The 25,983-nt window shown below is 46.1% G+C and overlaps 1 protein-coding gene across 10 annotated transcripts in view; it reads left to right on the top strand.

Moving 5' to 3' along the window:
* Positions 1 to 6,030: 6,030 nt before the first annotated feature.
* The window catches only part of GATAD2A (GATA zinc finger domain containing 2A), an 88,586-nt gene continuing 68,633 nt past the window's right edge, over positions 6,031 to 25,983 (top strand). For 4 of the 10 annotated variants that reach the window (XM_016132336.2, XM_016132338.2, XM_036233933.1 and 1 more), the window contains exon 1: positions 18,195 to 18,524. Coding sequence is in view for 1 of the 10 variants with exons in the window: in XM_036233932.1 (XP_036089825.1) it covers positions 18,283 to 18,524 (242 nt within the window). In the remaining 9 variants the exon portion in view is untranslated. Of the gene's footprint in view, positions 6,388 to 18,189; positions 18,525 to 19,065; positions 19,544 to 25,983 lie in introns of those variants that run through there. The other 6 variants (XM_016132340.2, XM_016132343.2, XM_016132335.2 and 3 more) reach the window with 4 other exon arrangements.

Below are 25,983 nucleotides of genomic sequence, written 5' to 3' on the forward strand. Positions count from 1 at the left end.
GTGTAAGACAAAAATATTTTTCGAAGCTAGCACGTTTCTTCCAAGCTACACTAGACTCTAAGCTTCATGTTTTACCAGTTCCTCTGAAGGCACCAGGCCATGGGATCCTGTGAAGTGGATCATTCAAACCCAGGCTAACTCCTATTAGGAGCCCAGCACATGGAAGATTCTCTGAGATATACTAAAGTAGCATTTCAAATCTAGATAGGTGCCATAAATAGATAGATGATAGATAGATAGATAGATAGATAGATAGATAGATAGATGATAGATAGATAGATAGGTAGGTAGATAGATGCCCTATGTTTTCATTTGCTGTGTCTGGCCACCCTAGGGGCTCAAGAACCTCTTTGAATAAAAAGACATGGGAATGAAATCAGAGAGCTGGAAGATTATTGAGTACAAATAAGAAATTTTACTGGGGAAACAGAGCTCATAGCACTTTGTAGTGTGGTTACTTCTTTCCCTTAGAATAAAATCCTGCCTCCCCCAGATCCCAGTATCGGTCAGCCCTGTGCTCACTGCCACCTCAGGACTATGGCACCTACTGTCCACTCTGCCTAGAATGTTCATCCCTAGGCTGAGTCTTTGTTAAGATTCAGGTCTCTCTTCAAATCTATCTGCTCACAAGCCTCCAATTCTTGTTTTGGCTGGAGGCCTCCCCAGTCACAATGTCACAACTCTGATCAGCCTTCTTTGTCATCATTAGTAATTGAAATCAATTTGTTCATTTCTTCATCTGCCTGTTTCTCCCCATTTGACTTGTTCATATTGCATGCAGCACTTGACCATAGGCCTCTGAGTAGCCATGGGTGACAGCCCCAATGGGGAATCTGGGCCATTGCACCTAACCTCCTGCCCAGGCCCCAACTGCCCCCAAGCTGCAACCTCTTGGCTCTCGGTATCACCTGGAGCAAAGCAAAGGTTTCCAGAACAGGAGGTCCTGGTTACTCCTGCACTGGTAAGAAGGTAAGTTAGTCTTGGGAAAGGCTATAGCCTTTCCCATCACTTGACATGTAGAAATACCCTTGGCCCAAAAATCTTAGGACCTGCCCCCTCCTTGAAAGGCTCCAAGGTGCCCATAATATGGGCCTAATGGTGCTCAGTTCTCAGGAACATTCTAGAGGCTGGAACCAAATTCCAAAGGACAGTCCTGAGTCATGATTGAAAGTGGCACCTCCGCATCTGTGGTGAGGATTCCCCATCAGAACATTTGCTTTCCATTTAAAAGATCAGAGCATATGTACTGTGCCTTTGGGTGTGAGTACACAAAATCAAAGTGGGCCTCATGGGTCTATTTGTGGAATAGAACCTCTCTGGAGGGACATGCAAGAGAGAGATTGGTGATAGCAGCCGCCTGTGGCCAAGGGGATAGGAGGCCTGAAGGTCAGGGTGAACAAAAGATGCCTCCCCCCTGGCACCTCTACTTATCCGCTCTATCCTATGGTACCCAGCCCTTGTTAGGGGCCCATTAAATATTTGTGGAATACATTAACTTAGAGTTGTCCCTCAGTATCTATAGGTGATTGGTTCCAGGACCCTCAAAGATACCCAAATCTGCTGATGTTCAAGTCCCTTACATAAATTGGAGTAGCACTTATGTAGAATCTACGCACATCCTCCATATACTGTAAATCATCTTTAGATTACTTATAATACCTAATACAATGTAAATGCTATGTAACTAGTTGTTGTATAGGAAATGACAAGAAAAAAATCTTTACATAGACATAGTACATATACATCAACAACAACATAACTTTTTTTTTTTTCAAATATTTTTGATCTGTGGTTAGTTGAATCTGAAGATATAGAACCTGTAGATATGGAGGGTTGACTATAGCAATGAATGAGTGAAATCTTGAAAGGCTGTTTGTTCAAAAGAACAAATAAGATGGAGGCACTAGGTATTCTCTTTCATTCCAAGCCACCCTCTCAGCACTCACCTGGCCACCTAGTACCAGCCGCATTCCGCCCCCCTCCCCCCACACATACACACGGGGGAGGAAGAGGGGATAATTTATGCTGACTGGACAGGTTTCTAAATTTCTGTATGTCCGGGAGAAAGTCTCTCCTCCTGACTCTCCTGTCAGTGCTTTGGCAATAATCTGGGAGAAAATTCTCATAAAGAGGACCAGAGCCTTGATGAGCAGATATGTCAGAGGCCCAGGAGCAGCAGGAAGGACAAGCCTGGATAGAAGCCAAAGGCAGGGAGCCTGTACGCCTCGACATGGAAACAGACACTGACTTTTTACCACCCTTTCCCTGGGAGAAACAAGGCCATTTCCAATGCCAAAGGATGCAGGTTTCAGTAGATTAGCAATTTGGATATGTGGATCTCAAAGTGCTTGGCTAGCACATATGAATTATGCAGTCCAAGAATCTTAGGAGGCAAAGATGGACAGGGTACTTTGCTGTGTGCAACTAAACTGCTGCTGTCATTGAGTGACACTGGAGGGCTTTCACCTTTGTGCTTAGTACCCTTCTCACTGATATTAAACAGTTGTCATTCTTTATTGTCAGTGGGCACTGTTCTTTGTCCAAGACCACAATACTGACCAAATTGGCACCCGTCAGGCCCTCATTTTTCTACCATTGAGTCTCTGCTTTCCTTGCTGCCTGTGCAGTCACCTGGCTCAGCGTCCATTTCCCTATTTGGATGTGAATGTCACTTATCCAGTTTGCCCACATGATTTCTCAGACCCAGGAAGGGACACACCTTGATGCAAAGAGATGCAATCGCTGCTACCACTGTGGAAAGGGAAGCCCATCCTTGGTATGGATTACGTTTTTTTCAGAAGCTGTGTTCATGTCATCCATTTTGGTGAGGCATTTCACTCCTTCTGACAAATGCCCATTTGCCTTAGATTCTTCGAGGATACAGTTTTATAGCCCAATGGGACTCCTGTTTTTGCTAGGATTCCAGACTTCAAGGACATCCCTTAATCCAACATCTCTACCTCTAGGCAATGGGTTTTTCCAAAGAATCAAAGAAATTCTGTGCATTCTTAAAATAAAAAGGTGAGATGTAATTGTAGGTCCTGACATTTCCAAGGATCAGTCTGGAAATTACACAGGATAGCCCTGAAGTAACCTCAATTCATTTGCACTCTCCCTTTGACAAAATTAATTTAGGTGGCCTTGACCCTGGTCAGGGCTCTTACTTGCTCTTTACTCTTGAGTTAGGGACTCTATTAGGCCTGTATCCAGAAACTTTTCACAACTCGCCTAAGAGAGTGATAAGGCTCAGGGAATATTAGGTTCTCAAAAAGACTCTGCTTTGCACAAGGACTCAAGGGCACAGATCCCCTTTCTCTCCTTTCCTTTGGGCACAGAGGTCCAAAGTGAGATTAAGGTAATGCAAGTTTAGGATCCAGCCACAAAGTAGCAGTGGGTCATGAACAAGTCACAGTTGTCCTCACGGCCTCTCAGTTTCTCATGTATAAAATGAAGGGGTTGGACAATGAGTTGGTCTTTGATCCCAGTTCAATTCAGCAACTATAAAAGCACTGAAGGATTATTTAAATGAATAAGGCTAGATTCCTGCTCTCAGAAAGCATCCTGGTTGGTGACTGGAATGAAAGGAAAACCTCCAGAGACCTTCTGTGCACCAGGCACGGTGCAAGGCACTTTGAGTTCACAATTCTCAGTGCAACCTTTAGAGATGGGTGTTCTCACTTTTAATATGGTTGAGGAAAGTGACTGGCCTTCTTAGAGAGTGGGTTCAACCCCATCTCTGCCAGCCACCAAAGTCCAAGTGTTTATTGACCATCCAGGCTGCCTCAGACATTTGCACAATGTGGTAAATGCTACAACAGAGGTGCAAACAAGGTGCTCTGGGAACATGTTGTCTTTGTTTCCAGTGGCTTCCTTCCTAGCCAAGGACTCTGTCAGTCTTGCCAGTTGGGTCCAGGCTGAGCTCACTCAGGGAGTCAGGCCCCACAGGGCTCCCTGCCAACTTCCCATTCCTGTGACTCTCAGGATTTATTCTTTACTTTCCTTACGGGAATGTCAGCTCGCTTTTAACAATAATAATCCTTTCCATGGGGTACACTACTTGGTGTTTACAAAGCACTTTCACATCCATTTATCATTTAATCACTTCCTCCTCTACATTCCTACAACATTTTCTTGGTATCTCTTTAGTGTAACATTCTGCCTTGCCTAACAGGCCTATTTTCCTTTGTTGTTTTCATCTTGGCTCACAAGTTCTGTCCTATAATTCAGGTATCTCAGCACCCTGCACAGTTATGTGCACTGTGTGTGTGTGTGTGGGGGGGGGGTGGAATAAAAGTTTGTCATATTGAATTTGCAGTGTTGTGGGTCTTTTTCATTGTTGCCTTCTTCAGCCCTTTGATTCAATTAACATCTGGTTCCCTAATAAAGGCAAAGCTGAGTTCTTTGGGGGGAAAATCAGGCAAAAAGTTCGGAACAATTAAGGTAAGACAGAGGCAAAGGCCTCCAACACTGGTAGGCTATGGAACCTGCTACAGCAGAGGAGCAAACACTGTTGCAAGAGTTTGAGTGACTGATTAGTTTTGTCTGGGTGGTAAGTGGAAAGCAGGAATGCTTCTTGGAAGGGCCCCACCCAGCAGAGAAGGAAACGGGGGCTGAAGAGCTAGACAGGAAACAGGATCAGTGTTCAATTGAGACAGATTTGACCCTTGGAAAAGAGCATTCAGCTGCATAGAAAAACTCCCCTCAAAAAAGGGGGAAAGAAGGCTAAACAGGTAGCTTTTCCAAAAAGAAAGTATTAACTCCCCCCAGTTTTCTAGGAAAGAGTCCAATGGTCACAATTCTTAGGAAAAGGGGCCCTTCTTGTAATACTCAGATACTCCTTAGAAAAAGCATAGGGAGCACAATTCTCTGGCATTTCTTTAGTAAAAGGCATGAGGAGGCATCAGTCTCCAACAATTCCTCTCTAGATAGGATAGAGGTACCTGAAGTTCCAAATTTCTCCTTTGGTTGAGAGGACACACAAGGTAGTTATTTCCCAAGTTATCTTCAGATATGAAGACCAGGAGTACAAAGCCCCTAGGGCTCCTCAAGCAAGGTCAGAAAAGGGCATGGCCCCCAAAGTGTTCAATTGAGACAGGCGATGCTCCCCAAACACTCCTTGGGAGAGGCAGTAAATATGGGGCCCTGAATTTCCCATATTCTCCTTAGTAAAGGGGGCAGGAGCCCAAACCCCAGGTTTTCTTAGAAAAGGGAGGTGGGGTTCAGAATATACAAAATCAGCCTTATCCTGGCAATTCTCCTGAGAAAAGTGGGGAAGGCAAGAACCTCCAAGATTCTCTTCAGAAGAGGGGCCGGGGTAAGATTCCTGAAGATTCTTCTCAGAACTGGGGCTAGGCAAAGAACCCCGAAGACTCTCCTCAGAATGGGGGCCAGGGACAAGAATCCCCAAGACTCTCCTCAGAGGAAGGTCGAACCCATAACGCTAGTTAGAAAAGAGCACAGGAGAAACGAACCCCCTAGGGAACAAGGCCGGGCCAAGGCTCCAGTCTCCTAACAGCGCGCCTCACACGGCCCCGCCCACCGCCCGGCGTACTCGCTCCACGCCCGCCCGGCCCAGGCCGCCTCCGGTGCATTGTGGGTGGGGCGCCCCTGCTGAGCACTGCGGGGAACCCCCTGCCCAGCTAGTTGTCGGCCCCCGGGAGGCCCAGTCGAACCGCCCTCTGGGGTCCGAGCGAGCTGGCCACGGATTGACGCGTCCCCAGGCCCCGCCCTTCGCGGCGTTCCCGCCCCGATGCTAAAGCCCCGCCCGCACAGAGCTCTGACTGGCCCTGAGGCCCGCTCCACCCTACCATTGGCAGGTCGCCTGTCAGTCACTCAGTCCCACCTCCTCGGGCCCGCCCAGGCCGCCGGCGCGATCCCGAGGGCGAGCCGGCCAGCGCGCTCATTGGCTACTGGGCGCTGTCCGTCGCGAGGCTGGCCACGCCCCCTGTGGGGCGCGGATCCCAGGAGCCCCGGACGGACCTCATTGGCCTGCGGCGCCGCCACTCGGCAAGACGCGCCTGAACACGGAAGTGTGCGAGGTGAAATCTGCCTAGCAACCGGGGAAGCCGGGCTGCGAAGCGGGCAATTTCAGTGTGAGACTGAGAGGTTATACCGAGCGGTGGCTCCAAGCGCGGCGCGGCGACTCCTCCCGCCCGGGGTCAGCGCCCCGGCGCGCGCACGCGCACCCCTGCCGCCCGAGCGCGCCTCGCGCCGCCCGCGCAGTCAGTCGGTCGTCCGTCCGTCGTCCTGTCGCCGCCGCCGCAGCCGCCACCGCGGGCGCCACCTGAGGGAGCTGCCGCCGTGGGACCCAAGCGGACCGGACCCGACCTCGCCGCCGGAGACAGCTTGGGGCCCAGCAGCTGCCTGCGGAGGCGCCAAGCAACTTCGGTGAGTGAGGGGCCGGCGCCGCTGGTGGCGGGTCCCTGGCTTCCGGTGCCCCGGGCTTCTCTGGGGCTTCCGCTTCTGCGAGGGGACCGCCTCCAGTGCGTGGACCCCCTTGTCTGCGAAGACACGCTTCTCTGAGGGAACCCCCCACTTCTGAGGGGGATTCCGCTTCTCCGAGGGATCCCCTCCGAGGGATCCCCTTCTCAAGGACCCCGCCTCTGTGAGAGATCCTACTTTTCTGAGGGCCCTCACCTATCTGGCAGGCCTCCTCCTTTTTTGAGGGGAGTCCCCTTCTCTGATGGACCCTCCGCTTCTCCGTGGGACCTCACCTCTCCGACGGACCTCATCTCTGTGAGGGCCACCCCCCAAACCCTCTGGAAGCGTGAGACCCCCTGTCTCCCTAGAAACCCCCTACTTCCCCGAGGGACCCTACTTCTTTCTGGAGACACTCCCGCTTCTAGGGGACCCTCTCCTTCACTTCTCTAGGGTACCCCCGCCTATCTGAGGGGACCTCCCTGCCTTTTGAGGGATTCCCCCACATTCTCTGAGGATATCCCAGCTTCTCTGAGGTGCTGTCCCACTTTTCAGTGTGTTCCCTTTTGCCCTTGCTGTTCTAAGGTGTCTCCTACTTTTCATAAGCCGCCTTTTCCCCTTTCTGAGATGCTTTCCCTGCTTTTCTGCCCCCACTTATTTGGATGACCTCCTCCCAAATGTCCCTCAGTTAATCTAAGGTGTTCCTGTTTCTGTCCGAAGCCTCCTTCTAGGAGGTGTTTTCCACTTTCTGAGCTCTCTCTGCTTTTGATGGGATATCCTTCTTTTTGATAAGTGCCTACACTTTCCTGAGTGCCCCCACTACTCTGAAATGCCTATATGTCTGACTAGATCCTTAGTTGTTTAAGGAAAAGTTCTCCACTTTTCCAAAATATTTTCCATTTCTTTTGGGTTTCCTACTAATCTATGGATGCTGCAATGTTCGGAGGGGTCCCTGGCTTTTCCAGAGGTTCTCCTAACATGAAATGTCCCACTCCTATGGGCTCTCAACATCTCCGAAGTGTGCTTCTACTTTACCAAGATATCCCCTCTCCTGATGGGAAACATAGTGGATTTCTTCACTTCTCTGAGGGGTCCCCTTGCATTAAGAGGGGTTTCCCTCTCTCTTGCCTGAGGACATGTTGCCTTTCCTGATGTTTTCCTCCTGATTCTCTAAGTGAGAGACTTTTCCCTCATTTCTCTTTCAAATAAGGAAACTTCAAGTTTTCCTTATTTCTCTTTGTGGTACCCACTTTCCTCCATTCTGGAAGGAGAGACCAAAAATGGGTCACACCTTCAGTCTTTCTTGCTACATTGGATGTCTTCTCTGAACTTTTATCTCAGCTTCCAGGGACCTGGAAGATTTTGTGGCTGGAAGGGAAATTAGGAGATAGGCAAACAAACAAACAAACAAACAACCCACAAACCCACACCAAAAAAACCAATTTTCTCTTGTCTTTTAAGACTTGCTAGATTTGGGGGAGCAAGAGCTATTACCCGATGACCACCTTGCTTACACTTTGTTTTTTAAGTCATGGGGCTACCACTGTGTTGTCAGGCCAGTATAGGGGGAGGAGGGACAGAGCTGGAACATTGTCTGCCCATTATCACACTGTCAAGCTGTGGGACTGATCTACTTCCTGTCCCATGCCTTGGTCTTCCCTCTGCATAGAGTAACTCACCCCTCTCCAAAAAAAAAAAAAAAAAAAAAAAAAAAAAAAAAAAAAAGGAGGGAGGGAGAAAAAAAACACTCCTTCAGGTCTTTCTGCTGCATTTTTCTCTCCCTAGGTCCTCTGATTTACCCCTTGATCTCTAGAGGCTCCTCAGTTTGTAGGTCACTCTGGTTTGAAAGGCAGGGCAAGAAGCAGGAAATGGGTCACCTTAGATCCAGGAAGGGTGGAAGGGAGGCAGGAGAAAGGGGGAGTTGACTTTATTTCTCTAAGTTTTAGGTGATTTCAGCCTGGCCCAAAGGAAGTTTTTACTTGGCTTTTACAAATCTCGTGTACTTTTTTTAATGGCCCACCCTGGATTCCAAGTTCACTCCAGCAGCTAATTTTATCTGCTTTGCCGAATGCAGAGCTCTCTGGAGCCCAAATAGATGAATGCTGGCATTGAGAGATGGTCCAAAGGACAGGAATGAACTCAGTTTGAAACCTGAGTAACTCGTAACCACTTTGTGTCCATGCACTAAGTTTCAGGCTAAAAATATGGAGAGAAGGTTCCTGAAGTGGAGTTCTGATATATAGGCTGAACTGTTTGGTTTAGTGTTTTGACGAGTTCTTCCCTGTGACTGCTAAAACTGCAGTTCACGTTACAGTTTTGACTTAAAGCTCTCGCTCTTCTGTTCATTTCCATCTGGGTCTTGCTTAATTTGAGTCCTTTGTGAAGACTCCTGCGAGGCTATAATTTGAGTTCTAAATCTGTCGGTGGACCATGTGGACACAAGTTTCAACTCGAGCTATTTTCTTCTGTGTAGAGTGCTTGGAGAGTTTCCTGGGCCCTCTGCTCCTAGGGTAGTCAAGTCCAGGCAAGAAGTTGCTACAGACCTAGTTGCTCTCCTTCTGCCTCTTCCTGGTCAGCTATAGGCACTGCCCTGAAGAGCAGAGGAAAGATGTTGGGAAGCTCAGGGCTTAAGGTGTCCCAAGATAGGGCGGAGAAGTACTGGCACATATCTATTATTTCAAATGAAACCCACAGGACCAGCAAGGTAGGGTGTTAGAAGGGAAGGGGGAGCTTTGAAGTCATGAGGACTTGATTCAGATTCTGGGTCTCTTTCCTACTTGTGTGGCCTTGGACAAGTTATGGTACATTACTAAATATTTGAGGGGTCACATCTCTGTAAATGTGTGGGAAGATGCTTACAGATAGGAAGTACTTCTTAACATATATGAATGATTGAATCTGAGATAATGAACAGGAGGTGGCCAGCACAGTGCCTAGCACATAGTTGGTTGTTGTGTTCAGGAGATTAGGGTTCTGGCCTTCACTCACAGACCAAGAAGCACTTGACATTCTGCCAAAGCTAATTGTTCCCGAAGAGAAAGAAACTTGGTGTCTTTTGCAAAGCCCACTGCCCTCCTGGGTCTCATAGCATTTTGTGTGTGTGTGTGTGTTCAGATAGCAGATGTGGGATGCATTTGCTGTGTGGTAGGCATTTATATTTGCCTTGGCCTTGACTTCTCTCTCTGTAAAATGGGGTAATTAATGAGTTAAGGGCAAGTAGGGAGATGTATTATTATAATTAGACCACAGGCAAGATAGAAGAGTATAATAAACTTGAATTGTGGGAAGAAAATAAGAGGAGAACCATAAACCTAAAGGGTCATGTCTATATTTTGGGACTGCTTGAGTGATATGTAGCAGTTACCTGGTGAATGATCTCTTACATATTAGAACTTTGAAAGAAGAACCATTTTTTTAGGGTAATGGATCAGATTTGGGGACAAAAGACTGGGAAAGTGATGTACAAAGGCATTTGACGCCGGACAATAATAGTATCTTTAGACGGCCAGTGTGTGGCTTAGTGCCCATGAGGAGATCAGAATTCACCTTGAGCTCCCAGGATTGAGCTGTGGAGATGCTAACTCTGCCTTAGGGTGGGCAGGACAGTTTTTTTTTTTTCTTTCTTTTTTCTTTTTGAGAGGATTATTTATCAATTAGTGAAAGCCCTACAATCAGGGCCATGAGTTGGGCCCAGCCTTTTTCACTTATTGTGAGGACAGGTGGCATTTACTGCTCATAGCTAAAACCTAGGGGGTAGTAATGTGTGAAAATCTGAGCTAGACCCTAACTAAGCTGCTCCCAAGTTTGAAGAAAAGGATTCTCCTCCGCACCCTTGAAATAACCTTACTCTTCCCTTTGTCTCCTCCACCCCCTTCTTCCTCCTCCTTCTTTCTCTCTCTTTCTCTCACTAACACACACACACACAAAGGTGACTTTACTATTGAGGTCAAGAACTACACCAACTAATATTAAGTTTCTCCTAATTCTTTTAAGGACAGTTATTCTGTTATATGAGAAAAGAGCAAAGTTTATTATTTTTAATACATAAAAAATAAGGTAAACAACTTTAAAGGGATCACTATGCCTTTTGAAATTATGCTTTCTCTTGTGTGCCACAGACTTCACTCTGGTAGATGGTGGCGCCACTACCAAGTCTCTTTTGTCTAACAGGAAGTTTTTTAAACTTTTTTTTGAATTGAAAGATTCTTATAGCACTAAAAACCCTTGGATAGTTAGAAATGATATTGATCTAGGTACATTTAATAGATGTAATGTAACATCGTTATCCGTTGGTGGGCAGCTCTAAAAGGCGTGTGGGTCCCAGCACTGCCCAGCTTCTAACCCTGGACGATAAACTGTTGATTTATATAACTGAAATAGCTAGGGAAGTCAGGGTTTCCTTCCTGTTAGAGACAGCACAGGGGGCATTAAATCCCTGTGGGATCTTGAGGATAAGAAGTTGACCTCTTTTGGAACTGAGAAATAACTACTGTATGGAGTTGTTCCATCCAAATGAATGGATGGTGTTATTTTTAATTTCTAGTGTTAAGTTTGGCTTTATCTTTTGCAGCCTGGCTGCCTTTGTTTATACTGGAGCATCGTTTTAATACAAATTTATTCCTCCAAACTGGCTTATAAGGGACATTCAAACTCTCATGTAAGAGCTTTATTTACCATAGGTTTTCCTATGTGGCCATAAGGTGTGTGTTTCTTTCTTTCTTTCTTTTTTTTTAAGTGCAACTTAAATTGGATTGACAGATAGAAAGTGTTAAATCTTCTGGCTCATATAACTTCCTATGCTAGCAAGCAAATTACTCAGCAATGTTTGTGTGCCTACTATGTGCCAAGTGTATCATGCTGGTTACTGGGGGCCTAGCAGTGAGCAGGATAGATGCAGTAGGCCTTCAAGGAGCTTACATACCAGTTGCAGACAAGTAAACAAAAAATGAAAGAATATCACAGGGCTTCTTTGGGACTATCCCTGGATGTTGGGAGTTTGGGGTGGAGTTTCTTGGAGGTTTAGAAGTGAAACCTCACTACCCTTCTCATTTCCTCACTGGACTCCTTGCTTCTGTTTCCTCCCTCTAAAAGGAGGCAGAAATTATGGCATTTTCTTGATTGATTGTTGGCTGTTGGCACTAGTTGACCCACGATGACTGTGGCTGTAATTTTGGAGAAACGAGAGTCTGAGATGGTCACTGCCATGAGCATTTTCAACTTTGCTTTTCTCAAAGTCAGTAGCAGTGTGTTTTTGGAATCCTGTGACATTTCTTCATGGCGGTACATATTATGCAGAGGTAAACAGCTCTGAAAGCCCTTCTTGCCTAGCTTAAAATCTTTACAAAAATTCAGGCAAGGGGAGTGCTTGGCTGTTGTTTATAGCATAGGAAAAATGACATTTCAAATAGATAGCCTGCTTGGTCATTTATTGGTAAGTTCTTGGTGAACAGAGTTCCCTCTGTCTATGGTTCCCTCTTATACTGGGTTTGGGCAAGTGTTATTTTGACTTTATTATGTTGTGGCCAAGATTTGATGTTAGTCCATATAGGTCAGTTATGTAGCAGGTGCTTTTCTTCAGTAAGAGTATTGGTGAGGGAGCCAAAGAGCTGGGCAGGAGGATACTCATTCAGGGAATAGGTTCCAGGGAAGAGGAAGGGTATTATAAGGAAAATTTCTGGTTACTCTGTCTTCTTTTTATTTCCTTCCACCCAAGTACTGACTCCGGAGGTAAAGAGGCAGGCCGGAAGTGGGTATGAACAAGTAATGCAACTGTGCATGTGACTGGGCTCCCACCTCTGGGCTCTGCTGTCCTTGGGAAGTGGATGCTTGCTCTTTCCTCATTTCCTGTTCTCCCACCCTCCAGGCTGAGTTCTTGGGCCCCGTTTTGGGCATAGAAAACCATTCAGGTTTTCACTTTTTCCTTGGAAAGTTGCTTTGTCAGTGTTGGGAGCTACCAGAGAACCTGCATTTGGTAGTTCTGGGATCTCAGCTAATGTACCCACAAACTTGGTACTCTGGCAGAGAGGCCAGCAGGACGATTTCCTTTTGCATTATCACAGTGTTCCCCCTGCAGAGGAGCTTGCCACAGTAGCGGTATCTCTGGAGATGTGTATAGAACTTAAAGAAGCAGGCAGCAGATAGGTCTTTCTGCAAGAGTGTGCTCTTGAAGAATAGTTTGCTGTTATTTGTCTTCATTGCTTTATAAAAGTACCACGGGAGGCCCTATGTACAGTAGAAACTTTAGAAACCCAGAGAGCCTTGGGTTTGTATCCACATTTCACCACTTGCTGGCTTTGTGACTTTAGGAAAGTGGCCTACCTGCAAATAGCCTCAGCTCTTTGAGCCTCAGTTTCCTCATTTGTGGGGTAGGGATGGTAGGTAAGCATGATGCGACCAGTTGTTGTAGGTGCCTCATAAAAGAGTTGTAACAGAATCAGATCAAAGCTTACTGTTTCTCTCAAGGTTGATACCCAGGTTTGGACAGCTACCTGTGGCAGTTAGTTAATACTGCCCAAGAGCAGACCAGTTCACATTGAGGCCATAGGCTGCTGTGCATGACCAAGGACTGGTGATCTAGAGGTTCCTGGGTTGGCCGATTTTTCCCAGTGAGTTCCTGCAGTTCATTGTAGCCTTACACTGGGTGTACTTGCCATATGGCCTTCAGTGCATTCTGAAGCATGACGGGTAACTAGGAAAAAAGCTCAAACTTGTGCTCTGTGTGGCTGCAGTATGCACTAGCAAAGCCTCACGTTTGAGGATGATAGAAATATTCATTTAACTTGCTAAGAGTCAGGCACCTGACTGGACACAGGAGCTTATAGGCCACTAGGAAAAGAAAAGTATGTGAACTTGTAAGTATAGTGAAGTGCTGCAGTCGGATCAGGGAAGGAGGCGATGAATTGGAATGGCCAGCAAAGGAAAGGGTGACGGAGAGAGGTACTTGTTAGTGAATGGCTAAACATTCTGGGGAGAGGAACAGCATGGACACAGGCAGGGATCTAGAGGTGAAAACAGCCTGGTGATTCCCTTGACCTGAGGAGGGTATTTTTGTCTAAAAGTTAGAGTTTGAACTGTGCACCTTTCATAAGTAAGCCCAAAGTTACCTTCAAAGGTAATGTGTCATAACAGGATTCAAGATTAAACTCCAAATGTATTTAAATTGAGCTCTCAGTAAGCATTTTTCAATCAGAAACCGATGATGGCCAGTGAAATCAGACCATCTCTTTGTAATGCTATACACTCTACATGGAGTTTAATCTCTTAAGGAGTTTCAAGAAAACAGATTTTGGGGGCTGCTTCTGATTTTTTTTTTCCTTTGAGAATTGTCGTCATTCAAGCTGCTCTAAAATTCTTAACATGGCAGAACAATTTTTTAACTTGCATGGCATTTTCAAGGTTTAGGCTTTATATTTATATTTATAAAGTTTTCGAGCTTTATTTTAACCTCTCAAAATATCTCTATTGAAGGTTGACTTTTGATCTAATTTTGAAATAAAGATCTTACTCTGCCCAAACCAGGAGTTGGTAAAATATAGGCCTGACTAGGTAAGCACACAGAAGGGAATGGTGTTTGTTATCAAGCTGGGAAGGGAAAATCTAGGAAGACCTGCTACCTGTATTTTTCTATAGTGAAATGCTGGGTAGTAGGGGAGGAGGGAGAGTAACCATAATATTAGGAAAACTTTTGGGAGGAATGTTATCCCTCATTCCTATGTTAAGTTGGAAGATCTGCCATTTAACAACTGGGGAGGGGGGTGTGAACTAGATGCCAAGGTTTTAAACATGTTTCTCTTCATGTCTAAGCCAAGGATGTTTATTAGCAGACTGATGATGTGACTAACGAACACTCTTTGCTAAGCAGGTTTGAATAGGTTGATTTGACTTAAAACTGTCATATAGCCTTTTTTTTTTCTGGTAGTTTTCTGAGTTTTTTCCTTTTAATTCTTTAATTTATAGAAAACGTGGTTTACTTACTAACTTGATGTAAGTTAGGTGGGCATTTTTTTTTGGTAAGCCATTTGTAGATACAAAAGAGAAATTCCTTGCCAACTGGTGACACATGCAGATGAAGACAGAGTGGGAGATACACTTCTGGTTCACGATGATACTTCTAAGCAGTTTGTATTTAACTCTTTTAGGAAGCATTTGTGTTTAGAACCCTGTAATAGTAAGACATTAGGGCCACACCAGAGACTAACTGCAGATAGAGCCTGAACTCCACAGATATGAAGTTGTTCAGAATTGTGGTTAGAAATTATACTCAGAACAAAGCAAAAACACATTGACAAAGTGGCTCATCTCCAGAGAGCTGTGTTTCAGAGAGCTTTTCAGCATACACAACAGGGATGGGGCAAACGTGCTGATAGGTTTCCCACAAACTCCTAATCAATGTAAGAATGTGATTTCAAAAAATGACATTTGTTGTAGCAGCTGTAATGCATCAAGAGTATTGTAGTTTTCATAGAGGACCACTGTAATAGTCCTTTGAACTATCTCTAGTCCTTGAAAAAAGTACTAAAAATATCAAAGTACTAAGGAAATCAAATTCACATAGAAATGAATCTTTTCCTTTCTTTTCCCAACCAATTGCTTTGTAATCTCACCATGTGAACATGAATTTAGGGTGAAATTAGAAACTTTAAAACAATCATCTCTTAGACATTGTGGTTATATTGTCTCTAAATATAGTGAAAAAAGTTTTAGACTTTAGCGTATTAAAAAAGCAAAGTATGGAGAGTGGTCAGTGCTCGTGTTCGTAAGGGTACTTAAAAAAACTTGGTACACTTGAATGTGTACACTGTTTACTCTTTAGAGAGCTTCTCAGAAAACAAGTAGATCTGCTTAGCTTGTGGATTTAAATATTTGACAGTTCATTCTATGATTTGAGAGAGAAAAGCATCTAGAAAGTTTAAAATATAATGAATCTATTCTTTTTCATCCCTTTCTGCCCCAAAGCCCCCACACTCTAGGTGTAGCCAGCTCTGGCTTTTACCTCTGCTGTTCTGGATGCCTCAGATGCTCATCTGTTAGCTGGCTCAAATGTCACATCCACAAAAATTCCCCAGACCCTTCCTCAGGCAGCAGAACAACCCCTTCCTCTGCTATTCCTCAGCCTTTCTCCTATGAATGCATGTTATGCATTGAAATCATTCTGTGTCTTTCAGAAGTGCCACCAGCCTGTCATCTTCTGGAGCTAGTACCTGTAGGCTCCTCAGCCTGCAAAACTCTTGGGATGAAGTGGTCTCTTAGTTATTAATCAATCACTGTTTAATTACATAAGACATCTTAAATTTTGCCCACCAGAAACTTTAAAGAAATTTCCTCACTAAAAACAAAAAAGTACAGTACCTTAAACATTCAGTAGGTGATGCTACTCCTTTTTAGTCAGTTTCACACAATTGTGAAGCCTTTGACCAGTTTCTTCTATTAAAGAGGATATGAATTCAGATTTTGGCCCAAATTTCTTTTCTTCAGTCCCTCTGTTGTGCAAGAACACGCTCAGATAGTGTTTAGAAGTTTATCCAATAGTACATTAGAAAGATAATTAGAATATTTTTGCAGTGGTTAGGGTGGAAGGAGGCTTAGCTGTCAGCAAGGATCTGGGCAATGAAGGATATGAAATTTAATGTGAATTTGAAAGAAAATTTTATTTAACTAAATAACAAGTATTTTTAAAGTATTATACTAACTGGTACTTGTCAGTATTGACTGCCTTGTTCTTAGGGCAGGGAAAGCTTCAAGAAAAACATGATTCTAGTACTAGCTATCTCAGTTTCTTCAGCTTTAGAATGGCATCTAAAGGTGATTGCATCATATTTCATAATCACCTTGCCTAACTATTTGCTGTTTAGTCCAGTACTAGGTACTGAGGCAGCAAGATCTTTAGTTCAAGCAGCCTTAGCATTTGCCTGCTTAAGCATCGGGGACCCCAAACGGGCCTGGATTTGCTGTCCCTTTTATATTTACACACATAGCTCTATCACAAAAATAAACCTTGTAACTATTTCACCCCACCCCTACCCCTGCTTTCCCAGCTGGAGAGGTTGGCACTGCTCTCTGGAGCAGCCCACCTGTCACTGCTGTACACCTCAGTGTCATTAATATGTTGCAGCTGATGCCTCCCTCTTTAAAACAGAATGGTTGTCACCTTGGTGACTCACAGGAATCCCTACATCTGTCTCAAATCTTGAGTCTCCCACCTGGCCACACTTTCTTTGCTCTGTTTGTAGTTAATTAAGTTGGCATTAATCAAAACCCAGGTGAGGAGCAGTGAGGTAATATTTTGCTTGTATTGCTTTAACATACATCATCTGATTAATCGCCGTACAGTAAAGCAGTTCTCAAAATATACAGCTGCCAAATTAGATGTTAGAAATTCTGGATATTTGCTTTAACTTATCCTTTGCACATTGGATCAGGAAGCTTCCTGCATTCCTATATCAAGTCACCTGTTTGGGAATAAGACTTTTTATTTGGTTTTTGAATTTGAACATTTAAATTTCTTTGTAGCAAAGCAAATTGCTCACAAAAGTGGGTCAGGGAATGTGTTTGAGGGTTAACACTTTGTATTTTGTATCATTTTTAGTTTGGGGAATGCTTCTTTTTTGACCCAGGGGCAGTTGTGCCAGATGTTGCATTAAGCAGTTGGAAGATTTTGAGTGGGGGGTGGAATCAATGACAAAAAGTTGCCAATTATATGTGGAAGTCAACACAATTAAGATGGCCTTTTTTGAACTTCTTGTTGAGGGGGGAGCACATAGCATAAAAACAATTTTATTTGTAAAACTTGTTCTACATTACGTGTATTTCAATTTTGGGGTCAAGAGCAATAGTGGGTCGGAATTAGATTCTCTTTAAAAATGAAATAGAATAGAAAATATCAGAATACGTTGCAAGCGGTGAAGATGTTTGGTGAAACTTTTGTTTCTTTGTTTGAATATGTATTAGGATGTGTTATAAAAAACCAAGCCACTATTCAGGAGTCTAGATGTCTCATCATGAATTATTTGTTTTAACGTGGAAAAAGAACATGAAAAAGGCCTTTTTGGTGGTTCGTCAGAACCTAATCTTGATATTGAGAGCCGCCTTGTGCTATTTTCCCTTTTGAAATTGTGTTCCGCTTTATGTAGTTTAACATCTCCAAAGCTCATATTCTCTCTCAGGTTAGACTGTTTCGCGTGTTTCCTTCATGTCATTGGATAGGGAAACATGCAGATTTGCTTTCTTGGGGGGCGGGGAGAGGCACGTTACCTTCTCTTCAGAGACACTGAGGCAGATTGGGAGGTAACTGGAGAGGGAGCGCCGTCATCCTCAAGTGTCTAGAAGTGGGTAGGTCTGGAGCTTACTTCGTAGAACTCTTTTCATTGAGCTGGAGAAGTGATAGTTTAGCCGATCCCCCGATCCCCGGGAGGGGAGCTTCTGTGTGACGACTCCGCTAGGGTGGCATTCTGACTTCGGTTTTCAGAAGCAGCTGAGTAGCTAGCTCCAGGTCGCGCAGCTCAGCTGGAGCGAGGTCAGCAATGAGCGCGTCGCGAGCGCATCGTGAGTCAGCCTTGGGCGCGGCTAGCCGGCTCTGCGGCGGGTGAGCTGGCGGCGACCCCTCGACTCTGCGCAGGGAACCCGCCCGAGCCCGCGTGGGAAACCGACGCGCGGAGCAGGGCGTAGCGTGGAGCGCGGTTGGGAGGGCGGTGCTTCCGGGGCGGGGCCGGCCTGCATAACCCCGCCCCACACGACCCCGCCCTTCACACGGAGGCCCCGCCCCCTGGCTGCTTGGCCCCGCCCAGCCGGGCGCGGGAGGGCGGCGTCGCCTTTAAGAGCTCCCCGGTGTTTTGGGGGCCGCGGGCCGGGCGCGCTGACCTGGTGCGCATGTCCCGGGCGGTGACGCCGGCGCCGGGCTCCATGTGTGCGGCCGAGGGGCGCATTATCTGGCCGGCGGCGCGGGCGGGAGGGCGGACCGGCGGAGCGAGCGCCGCGGGCCCGGGCGGCCCCACAGGCGAAGCGAGCGCGCGCGGCCCGGTGCCCCCGGCCCTTCGGCCGCGCGGGCGACCCCAGCCCCACGGTTCTGCGAACCCGCGCGCTGACCTAGGGCCCGGCCGGCCCGTGGCCCGGTAAGTTCCGGACTAAACTTGGCGGGGGGGGGCGGGGGCCAGGGGCCAGGGTCCGGGCCGCGAAAGCGCGGTAGAGACTGGAGCGGCGGGGGTCGTACGGACGGGGCAGGGTCCGGGGGGTCGTGGAGGGACCCTCGCGTGAGCGTGGAAAAGTGAGGGCGAGCGAGTTGTACTCCTTGTATTCTGGGAGCGTGTTCCTCGCGCTATCCTGGAAAGTTCCGCGCTCCGACGCCGCCCGTGCACGTGGGGGCCGGGACGGGCGGGGGTCCGGGAAAGTCGCAGCGTCGCCTCTGTACGTCCTGCGCTTCCTCCCGGGCTGGGGAGGGGCCGGGCCGCGAGGCGCCGCTTCCGAGCGGCGAAGACTGGCGGGGCTGGGGGGTGGCGGGTGGGAGGCACGTGGGCGCAGGGGCGGGGGTCTGGGCGCGGGGCGGGGGTCCCGGGCGGGCCGGGCCGAGGCGCTGGACCCCGTGGCGGCGGCGACGGCGGATCCCGTGTCAGAATAAGAGTCCCCGCGCGCCCACGCCTGCAGGGCCGGCCCTCCCCCTGCTCTCGCCCTTCCTGCCTGACCCCCGGGAGCCGCGGGACCCTTCCCCCTCTCTGGGGCTCCAACCCTTCACAGGGCCCTGCACTTTAAATTTGCCTCTCCATTTAGGCAGTGGCTGTATTGATTTCTTTTTTCCCACCTGGAATGGGTCGGCATCAGTGACTAGACAGCAGCAGCTGGCCTTTTAAAGGGATTATTGCCAAGAGTCGCAATTGATCACTTCAACAAGGAAAGGCTTATGGGCAGGGCCCCAGCCTAGAGCTTTCCTGACACTTGGTGTGTGAGCACACACGGGGACCCAGAAATGAATGAGGACCCCTCCCCAGGGAACTGAATGACAACCCTTGGGTGCACGTTTCTGCCTTGCTCTGGGAATTTTGCAGGGACTGCTTAATTTTGTGTATCTGACCTAACGTCTTTAGGTATGGCGTTCATCTTGCCTTAAGAGCTTTGGATTCTTTAGATCAAAGTCCAGGTGAGTCACTTGAGCCTTTAATTTTCTCTCTTCCTCACCCTTTTACTTCTTTCAGTTTTCTTAGAGTTCACAGTACTTGTTATATCTCTGGTTCTGTGTGTCCATTTCACACAGTGACACCTTCTGGCTGTGACAGCACAGAGAACCTGACAGACAGACAGACTTCTGTGCATTTGTTTCAGTCTTGTTGATATTTTTCTTCTGGTAGTGGTTACAAGTTTTCTTTTAAGTTAGATTATGTGAAATAATTTTTGCTGGCACCCAGTCAGTATCAGTATGGTCAGTATGTAAGATTAGTAGTTTGTTAGACCTGACAGCAAGCTGAGGAAGAAGGCTAATAGATCCCACTAGCTCCCCGCCCCCCAGATTTCAGTGCCTACTGTATGCCAAACTCAGTACACAGATGTCTTCAGTGCCAGTAGTAATCCGATGAGGTAGGGGGAGTACAGTCCTCACTTTACAGGTGAGGAACTGAGGCTCCTGAAGGCCAGGCTGCTTGCCCAAGTCCTCTGAGTGATGGAAAGACAGAGCTGGCCTTGAACTTACCATATGGGGCATCAGAGTCCAGGAATGTTCTTGTTTGCAAACCTAATGTGTGAGCATTTCTTGGGAGTTCCTACAACACAAGGTCATTTACTTGTCCAGGCTCCAGAGCACCTCCGCTTGGAGGTATGGGATGACTAGGTGATACTATTGTAGCCATGCTCTGTTGCGGAGTTTCCAGCTGGCCTTTAAGGAGCGAAGCCACAGTCACCTCTTTGCATACGCTTCCTCAGCTTCCAACCCAGAAAAGTTGGCTCATTTCTAAAGGAAGCAGTTTAGAATGAGAATTTTGAGAGTGATTTGCTAGACTCTCTCCTCACTCCCCCACCCTTCATCTTTCATCTCTTTATTCGTCTCCTAAGATTCTGAAGCTGGTTTTTACAGAGGAATGCCTCTCACCTCAGATGTGATATAGAGAATGGGATGGCTTCTATATTACTGATTTGGATGTATTGTTATTTCCACTCAGATGACATCATTTTTTTTTAAATGTCAAGTCATCTCTGTTAATGCAGTATCATTTGGCAGATCCTACAATCTAATATTTTGATAGTGAGGAAAGAAATAATGCTACTCTTGGTAGAAAAAATCTTGGAAGGATTTGTACTAAAATGTCAACAACAAAGCTCTTGATTATGATTAGCAGTAGTTGGGAGAAAAAACCCAAAACTTTGGGGTATCTCTGTACTTTATTTTTTAAAAATAAAATAAGGAACATTTTTATTTGAGTAATAAAACACATTTTAAAGACTCCAGTTCTCCATTTTTTCAGTAGCTTTTCTCACTTGTTTTGCATCATTTATTTTGTGAATTTCTGGCATTGCAAGTAGTGATTTCTGGATTGATTGATTTAATAAATATCAGAGTTTGTACTGTGCCTCCAGCACTGTGCTAGGAATCTCTGCTCAGTGGAGTTTACAGTGAGATTAGTGGAGAGAAATCGTAATTAATCAGATAACCATGGGGAAACTTACAAGGGCCAAGGAGAGACGGACACCTGGTGAAAAAGACTCAAAGGGTCCTTCCTCCAACTAGAACCAAAGGACAAGTATGAGCTGAGTAGGTAAAGAGAAAAAGGGAGAGTGTTTCTGGCAGAGAATGCTTGAGGCTGAAAGAAGATTGGCGTGGTCAGAGCAGAGAGAGAGCAAGAGAGACATGAGGAAGATGAGATGCGGGGCTGAGGGGGTCTAGGATTTATTTCGAGAACAGTGGGATCCCATCAAAGAGGGTAAGGAGAGATTGAGAGACCAGTGTGGGGTGATAAATCTCAGAGCCAGGACCTCGTTGGGCCTTAGATAACAGACGACTGAAGGATGCTCCTGAAGGACATGAGTGGGAAGGTAGCAAAGCCATTATGAAATGTTGGCATTTTCTGGTGTTCGTTCTCTTGGGAGAAAATAAGAATGACCTGCAGAGTCTTGAATATTTTAAGTCCCAGCAGAGACAAAAATATAATACCCTTACCACTGAATTCAATTAAGGACCATGAGTATGCTAACCTCTAAAAGCATGGGCAACCTAAGTACTTGTCTGGAGAACTACCTGCTTGGACTTGGGTGTTTCTGTTCTATCAAGTGGAATGGCCAAGGCTATTTACCCTAGACCTTTTTCTGCCTGATATTTGGGTTTATGCTTGTGCAGAAAACTATGAAGATTATGAAACGGGTGAGGTCTTCATAAGCAGTTGTCCTGGGTAATAGAGCATCGTTAGGATTTCCTTGTAACAGTTGTCAGGTCAGGAAGTGCGGCAAAACCAGAAGAACGAGTTGGCGGTGTCATAGTTTGAGGCTTATAGAACTGTGCTGCCTGCTAAGTGTGGTTGATTGTTAGAATGGATGTTCTTGAAGTATTTGTTTTAGGAGATGAGTTAGATTGCCTGGCCTTAGCTAGCTGTTCTTTTAGGTAACAAAACTTATTTTATGTCCTATCTACAAAGCTACGTTTGACTTGAATTAGGAAGGCAGCATGGAAAGAAGGTTGAGATAAGCAGGGGACCTGAAGTGGTGGCAGCGAGGTGAAAATAATGAGACTGATGTTCTTAGAAACAAGTATCAGCTGGGGATAGACCCTGCACATACATGGATTCTGGCAGACGTGATCCAGGACTTTATAGTCAAGAGGAATGTCAGACTATGGGCTTCTTGCCCCTCCCCTCGCTTTCTAGGCTGTATTTGTGACCTCTTTTTGTCTGATGAAAATGTAGGTTAGTCTTTTAGAAGACAAAGGAATTTAATAGGATACCTGGAGGTAGCGGTAGGAAGTGACTGAGAATTCACCAGAATGTGGAGAAAGGGTCCGTGCAGCTTTTCAGTTCTCTATACCCACTTTCTCGTTCTTGATCCTCACAAAGTTACCTGTTTCACAGGTGAGTTTGTCAGGGACCCTGCTTTCCTGTTCTGATTACCAGTTCTTGGGTTATTTATATGAAAGGACTGAAGACTTGATATCCATTCCAGGAACAGAAAGGCCAGCATCTGAGATAGGATGTGCTGGCAGAGGGTGACCAGTACCTGAAAGGGGGCTCCCAGCAAGTTGAGGCACAAGTTTGGGGGAAGGTTTGAGGTTGTGAGACTTTGAGGCTACTTACCATAGCTGCAGCTAGGGGCTGGGAGGGGGAGGCAGTGTGGGATTGGAGAGAAAGTCTGCATTTGTTTGAAGTTGAAGACTCGTGCAGCTATGTTTCTAGACCCTACCTTACCTGACCTGCCTTGCTGGTGAGATTTTTTGTTTCGAACCTTCAAACTTAATTCAGCCTAAATGAGGTGATGCTTTTGAGCACACTTTAAATAATACTGCTGCAATATAGTGGCCAGCCAGCTCCTGCTGGTGCCAGGGAGGCCACTCGAGTACAGTGCCGCCTGCTGTTTATTGGGTGAGGCCGTGGGCCTGTTCCCAGGCAGTAGGTCCCTGTGGCCAGCATCCTGGGCCCGCCCTGGCTTTGCCTCAGACAGGTTGGGTGTGAGCTCCACTCAGCCACTTCCTTATGATGTGACCTTGCTAACCTCGCCTTCTGTTTCTCATTTCTAAAAAGGGGATGGTACTGTCTACCTTGAATGGCTGAGTTGGGAGTAAGTAAGGTAATAAATGCAAATGGCTTAGAACAGCACCTAGAACATGTACTTGCTCAATAAATTGGAGTTCAGTGAGTACCGTTATGACTAGAACAGATGAGGCACAAAAGCATTGACTGCTTTGCTGCTTGTGAATGTGGAACACCTTCATGCTTGTGGGACAAACTGTCACTGTTGTATACCCTTAGAGCCACAGCCTGTCCCCATTGTCCAGATGGAAGAAGACCAAGTCCCCTACAGAGAGTGACATTACCAGGGTCACCTTCTACAGCTGGGCCTTATCGCCAGCCTTTTTGATTTTAGCCTCACCTGTTTTTCTCACTAGCCTCAGCCCCTTCCTAGAGATACAGGTTTGCCGGGTTTGTGGGGCCTTACCAGGGGAAGAGAGGCAGCCCCTTCCCTGGCCCTTGGCTTACTGAACCCCACATTCTGACTCAGGGACAACCCCTTCATATGTGAAAAGGGAAGATGTTTGCCAGGCAGATCTGTCATGGAGTCTTGCCTTTGAGAACTAAGAGGGACCCCTGCATCTCTGGCTTTATCCTTGAGTGGACTCTGGCCACTGAGGGGAAGTGGGTTGCCTGATGGTGCATGCAGTGGTGAATGGGAGAGCCAGGCTTGTATCCTGACCTGCTTCCAGACTTCCAGCTCTCTAGCCAGCTTGGGAGCTTTGTCACCAGCTACAGTTTACCACTTTTCAGTCTTAGATTGCGTGGCCACCTGATCTCAACTTTCTCATCCGTAGATGGGGCCTGTATCTTTGACTTCATAGGATGGCCGTGGGGGTTGCTAGTCAGGGGTATCCCAGCCCCTGCTATGCCATTTACCTCTGAGACAAAATCCTTCTCCCAGGTGACAACTACTAGGTGATCCCCCTAGGATCTCTCAGCTCATTTATCAGGCACAATGAAACAGATCAAGGAGCTAGATTTTCTTCCTAACAAAATTCCACCACAACCTAACAATTTGTAGGTCTTGGGAGCTCACTGTAAGATCTCATCTAAAAACTTCTGTTAGATTATCCATAAGTAAAGTGAAAACCTGTGGCCTTAAATTTACATATAATCCAGCATAACATTTCCTTCAGTCCCAATTGTTCTGTGCAATTAGCCCTTGAGTCAGTGGCTGTTAAACTCTACTTAATACACTCTTACCTTGAAGGCAGCTGCTCACCATGACCTTGGAGATGAGGTTTCAGGCCAGGTCGCTGAGTTTCCACCTGGTGGATTTTTGTGACAGTGACAACAGATTGTTAGTTTTCTTGTGTGTTTTGGGCAGGCTCACTTTGACAGCCAGTTCTGAAAACTTTGCTGCAACAACCTTCATTTACATCCACAGAGGAAACACATTTTCCCTAATTGCTTAGTGGTTTGGGGAAAATAGCATGGCAAACTGAATTCTTGATTTGAAGGCATTGATTGAATTGGTGGGGTTACTGCAGAGCTATGATGTTATCAGGACTTGTGTATCATTGACAGAACACCTGAACTTCATTTTTTGTTGGCTTGTGTATTGTTCCTGTGCATCTAAAGGGTTAATGCTCACACCCTCCCCTCAGTGGTGGTGGTCCTTTCAGAGGATTCTGTAGTCAAATCTCTCCCTGGGTGGGATTTTCCTATACCCACTGGAACCCTAGGAGATTTTGAGGGTTTGATTAAGTGTTTTCCTTAATACTTTTGTTTGAGTAAATGACCATCTCAGCAGTTCGTGGGTCATCTGTCTCCTGCCTTCCCTCTCCAAACTTTCAGTTTTTTAGTTTGTATTGTTGATACTTTCCTTTCTTCCTTTCTTTTTCTTTTCCCTTTTTTTTTTTTTTTGGGGGGGGGGTCTCTTTCCAACCCAAGTGACATTTTCTGACCCTGTAGTCTGTGGAGGAGGTTGAAAGCCTCAGGTGTCAATGGTAGGAGTTGCTTGGTCTGCTTTTGAAGTTTTCTTGGGCAAAGATATTAAAGTATTGAGTCTGGATTAAAATGTAATTGCAGCCTAACTGCCAATTTATATTTGTCAGGCAGGGCATTAGAAATGTAACTATTTTTGGTCTTTGGGCAACAGACAAGTTTAAGATTCACCTGAGACTAGATAGCTTCTGTGTGCAGTTTTGCTGTATGCCCGCTATACAGCACATAGACTTTAATCAAGATGAGTGGGGCACCCCTTGGCATTATGCACTGGAAATTGAGGCCCAGGAGAAGGAGTGTCCTATCCAGAGCTTACTTGCAGAAGGGAGGGAACCAGTTCTCTGTTTCTTCCTTGAGCTTCCCTGGTCTCATCTCTGTTGTCCTTATTTCTTCATGGCTTGGTTAGTTTTGTTTTAGGTTCCTCCTCCCTTTATTTGTGTAGGTCCATTGGCAGGTTTCCTTCCTCAGAGCCTTGTCTTTTTTTGAGCCCCGAGGTCATTGTGTTGTGAGGATGGGACAGGACTCAGGGAGGAAGATCTTAGGGCAGCCATTAAAAAAAAAAAAAAAAAGTTGTAGCTGTGTTTCCTGTTCTGGAATTAAGTGGGTGATGGCTTTCAATTTTTAAGAGCATAAAACTGCTTTTCCCATCTATTAAAAAAAGTAATGGCACTTACTTGTAGACATCCTTCAGGTGACAAGCAGGTGATCATTTCAAGATCCCAAAAAAGCAACCCTTGGAAATAAGGTGGAACTGGCTAGATGTCAGGTCCTAGACCAGACTCCCCGATGGTCAACTGTGCTAATCCAGGGCAAGAGAGAGAAGGGCCTTGACACTCTAAGGATCCTGGATGATTTTAGAACAGTGCAACCTGGCTGCTAAAAAGCATTGATGGAGGTTATTTACTGCATAATTTCTAAATCTAGGGGA

The sequence above is a fragment of the Rousettus aegyptiacus genome, unplaced genomic scaffold, assembly GCF_014176215.1.
Source record: "Rousettus aegyptiacus isolate mRouAeg1 unplaced genomic scaffold, mRouAeg1.p scaffold_m13_p_16, whole genome shotgun sequence".
NCBI lineage: Eukaryota > Metazoa > Chordata > Mammalia > Chiroptera > Pteropodidae > Rousettus > Rousettus aegyptiacus.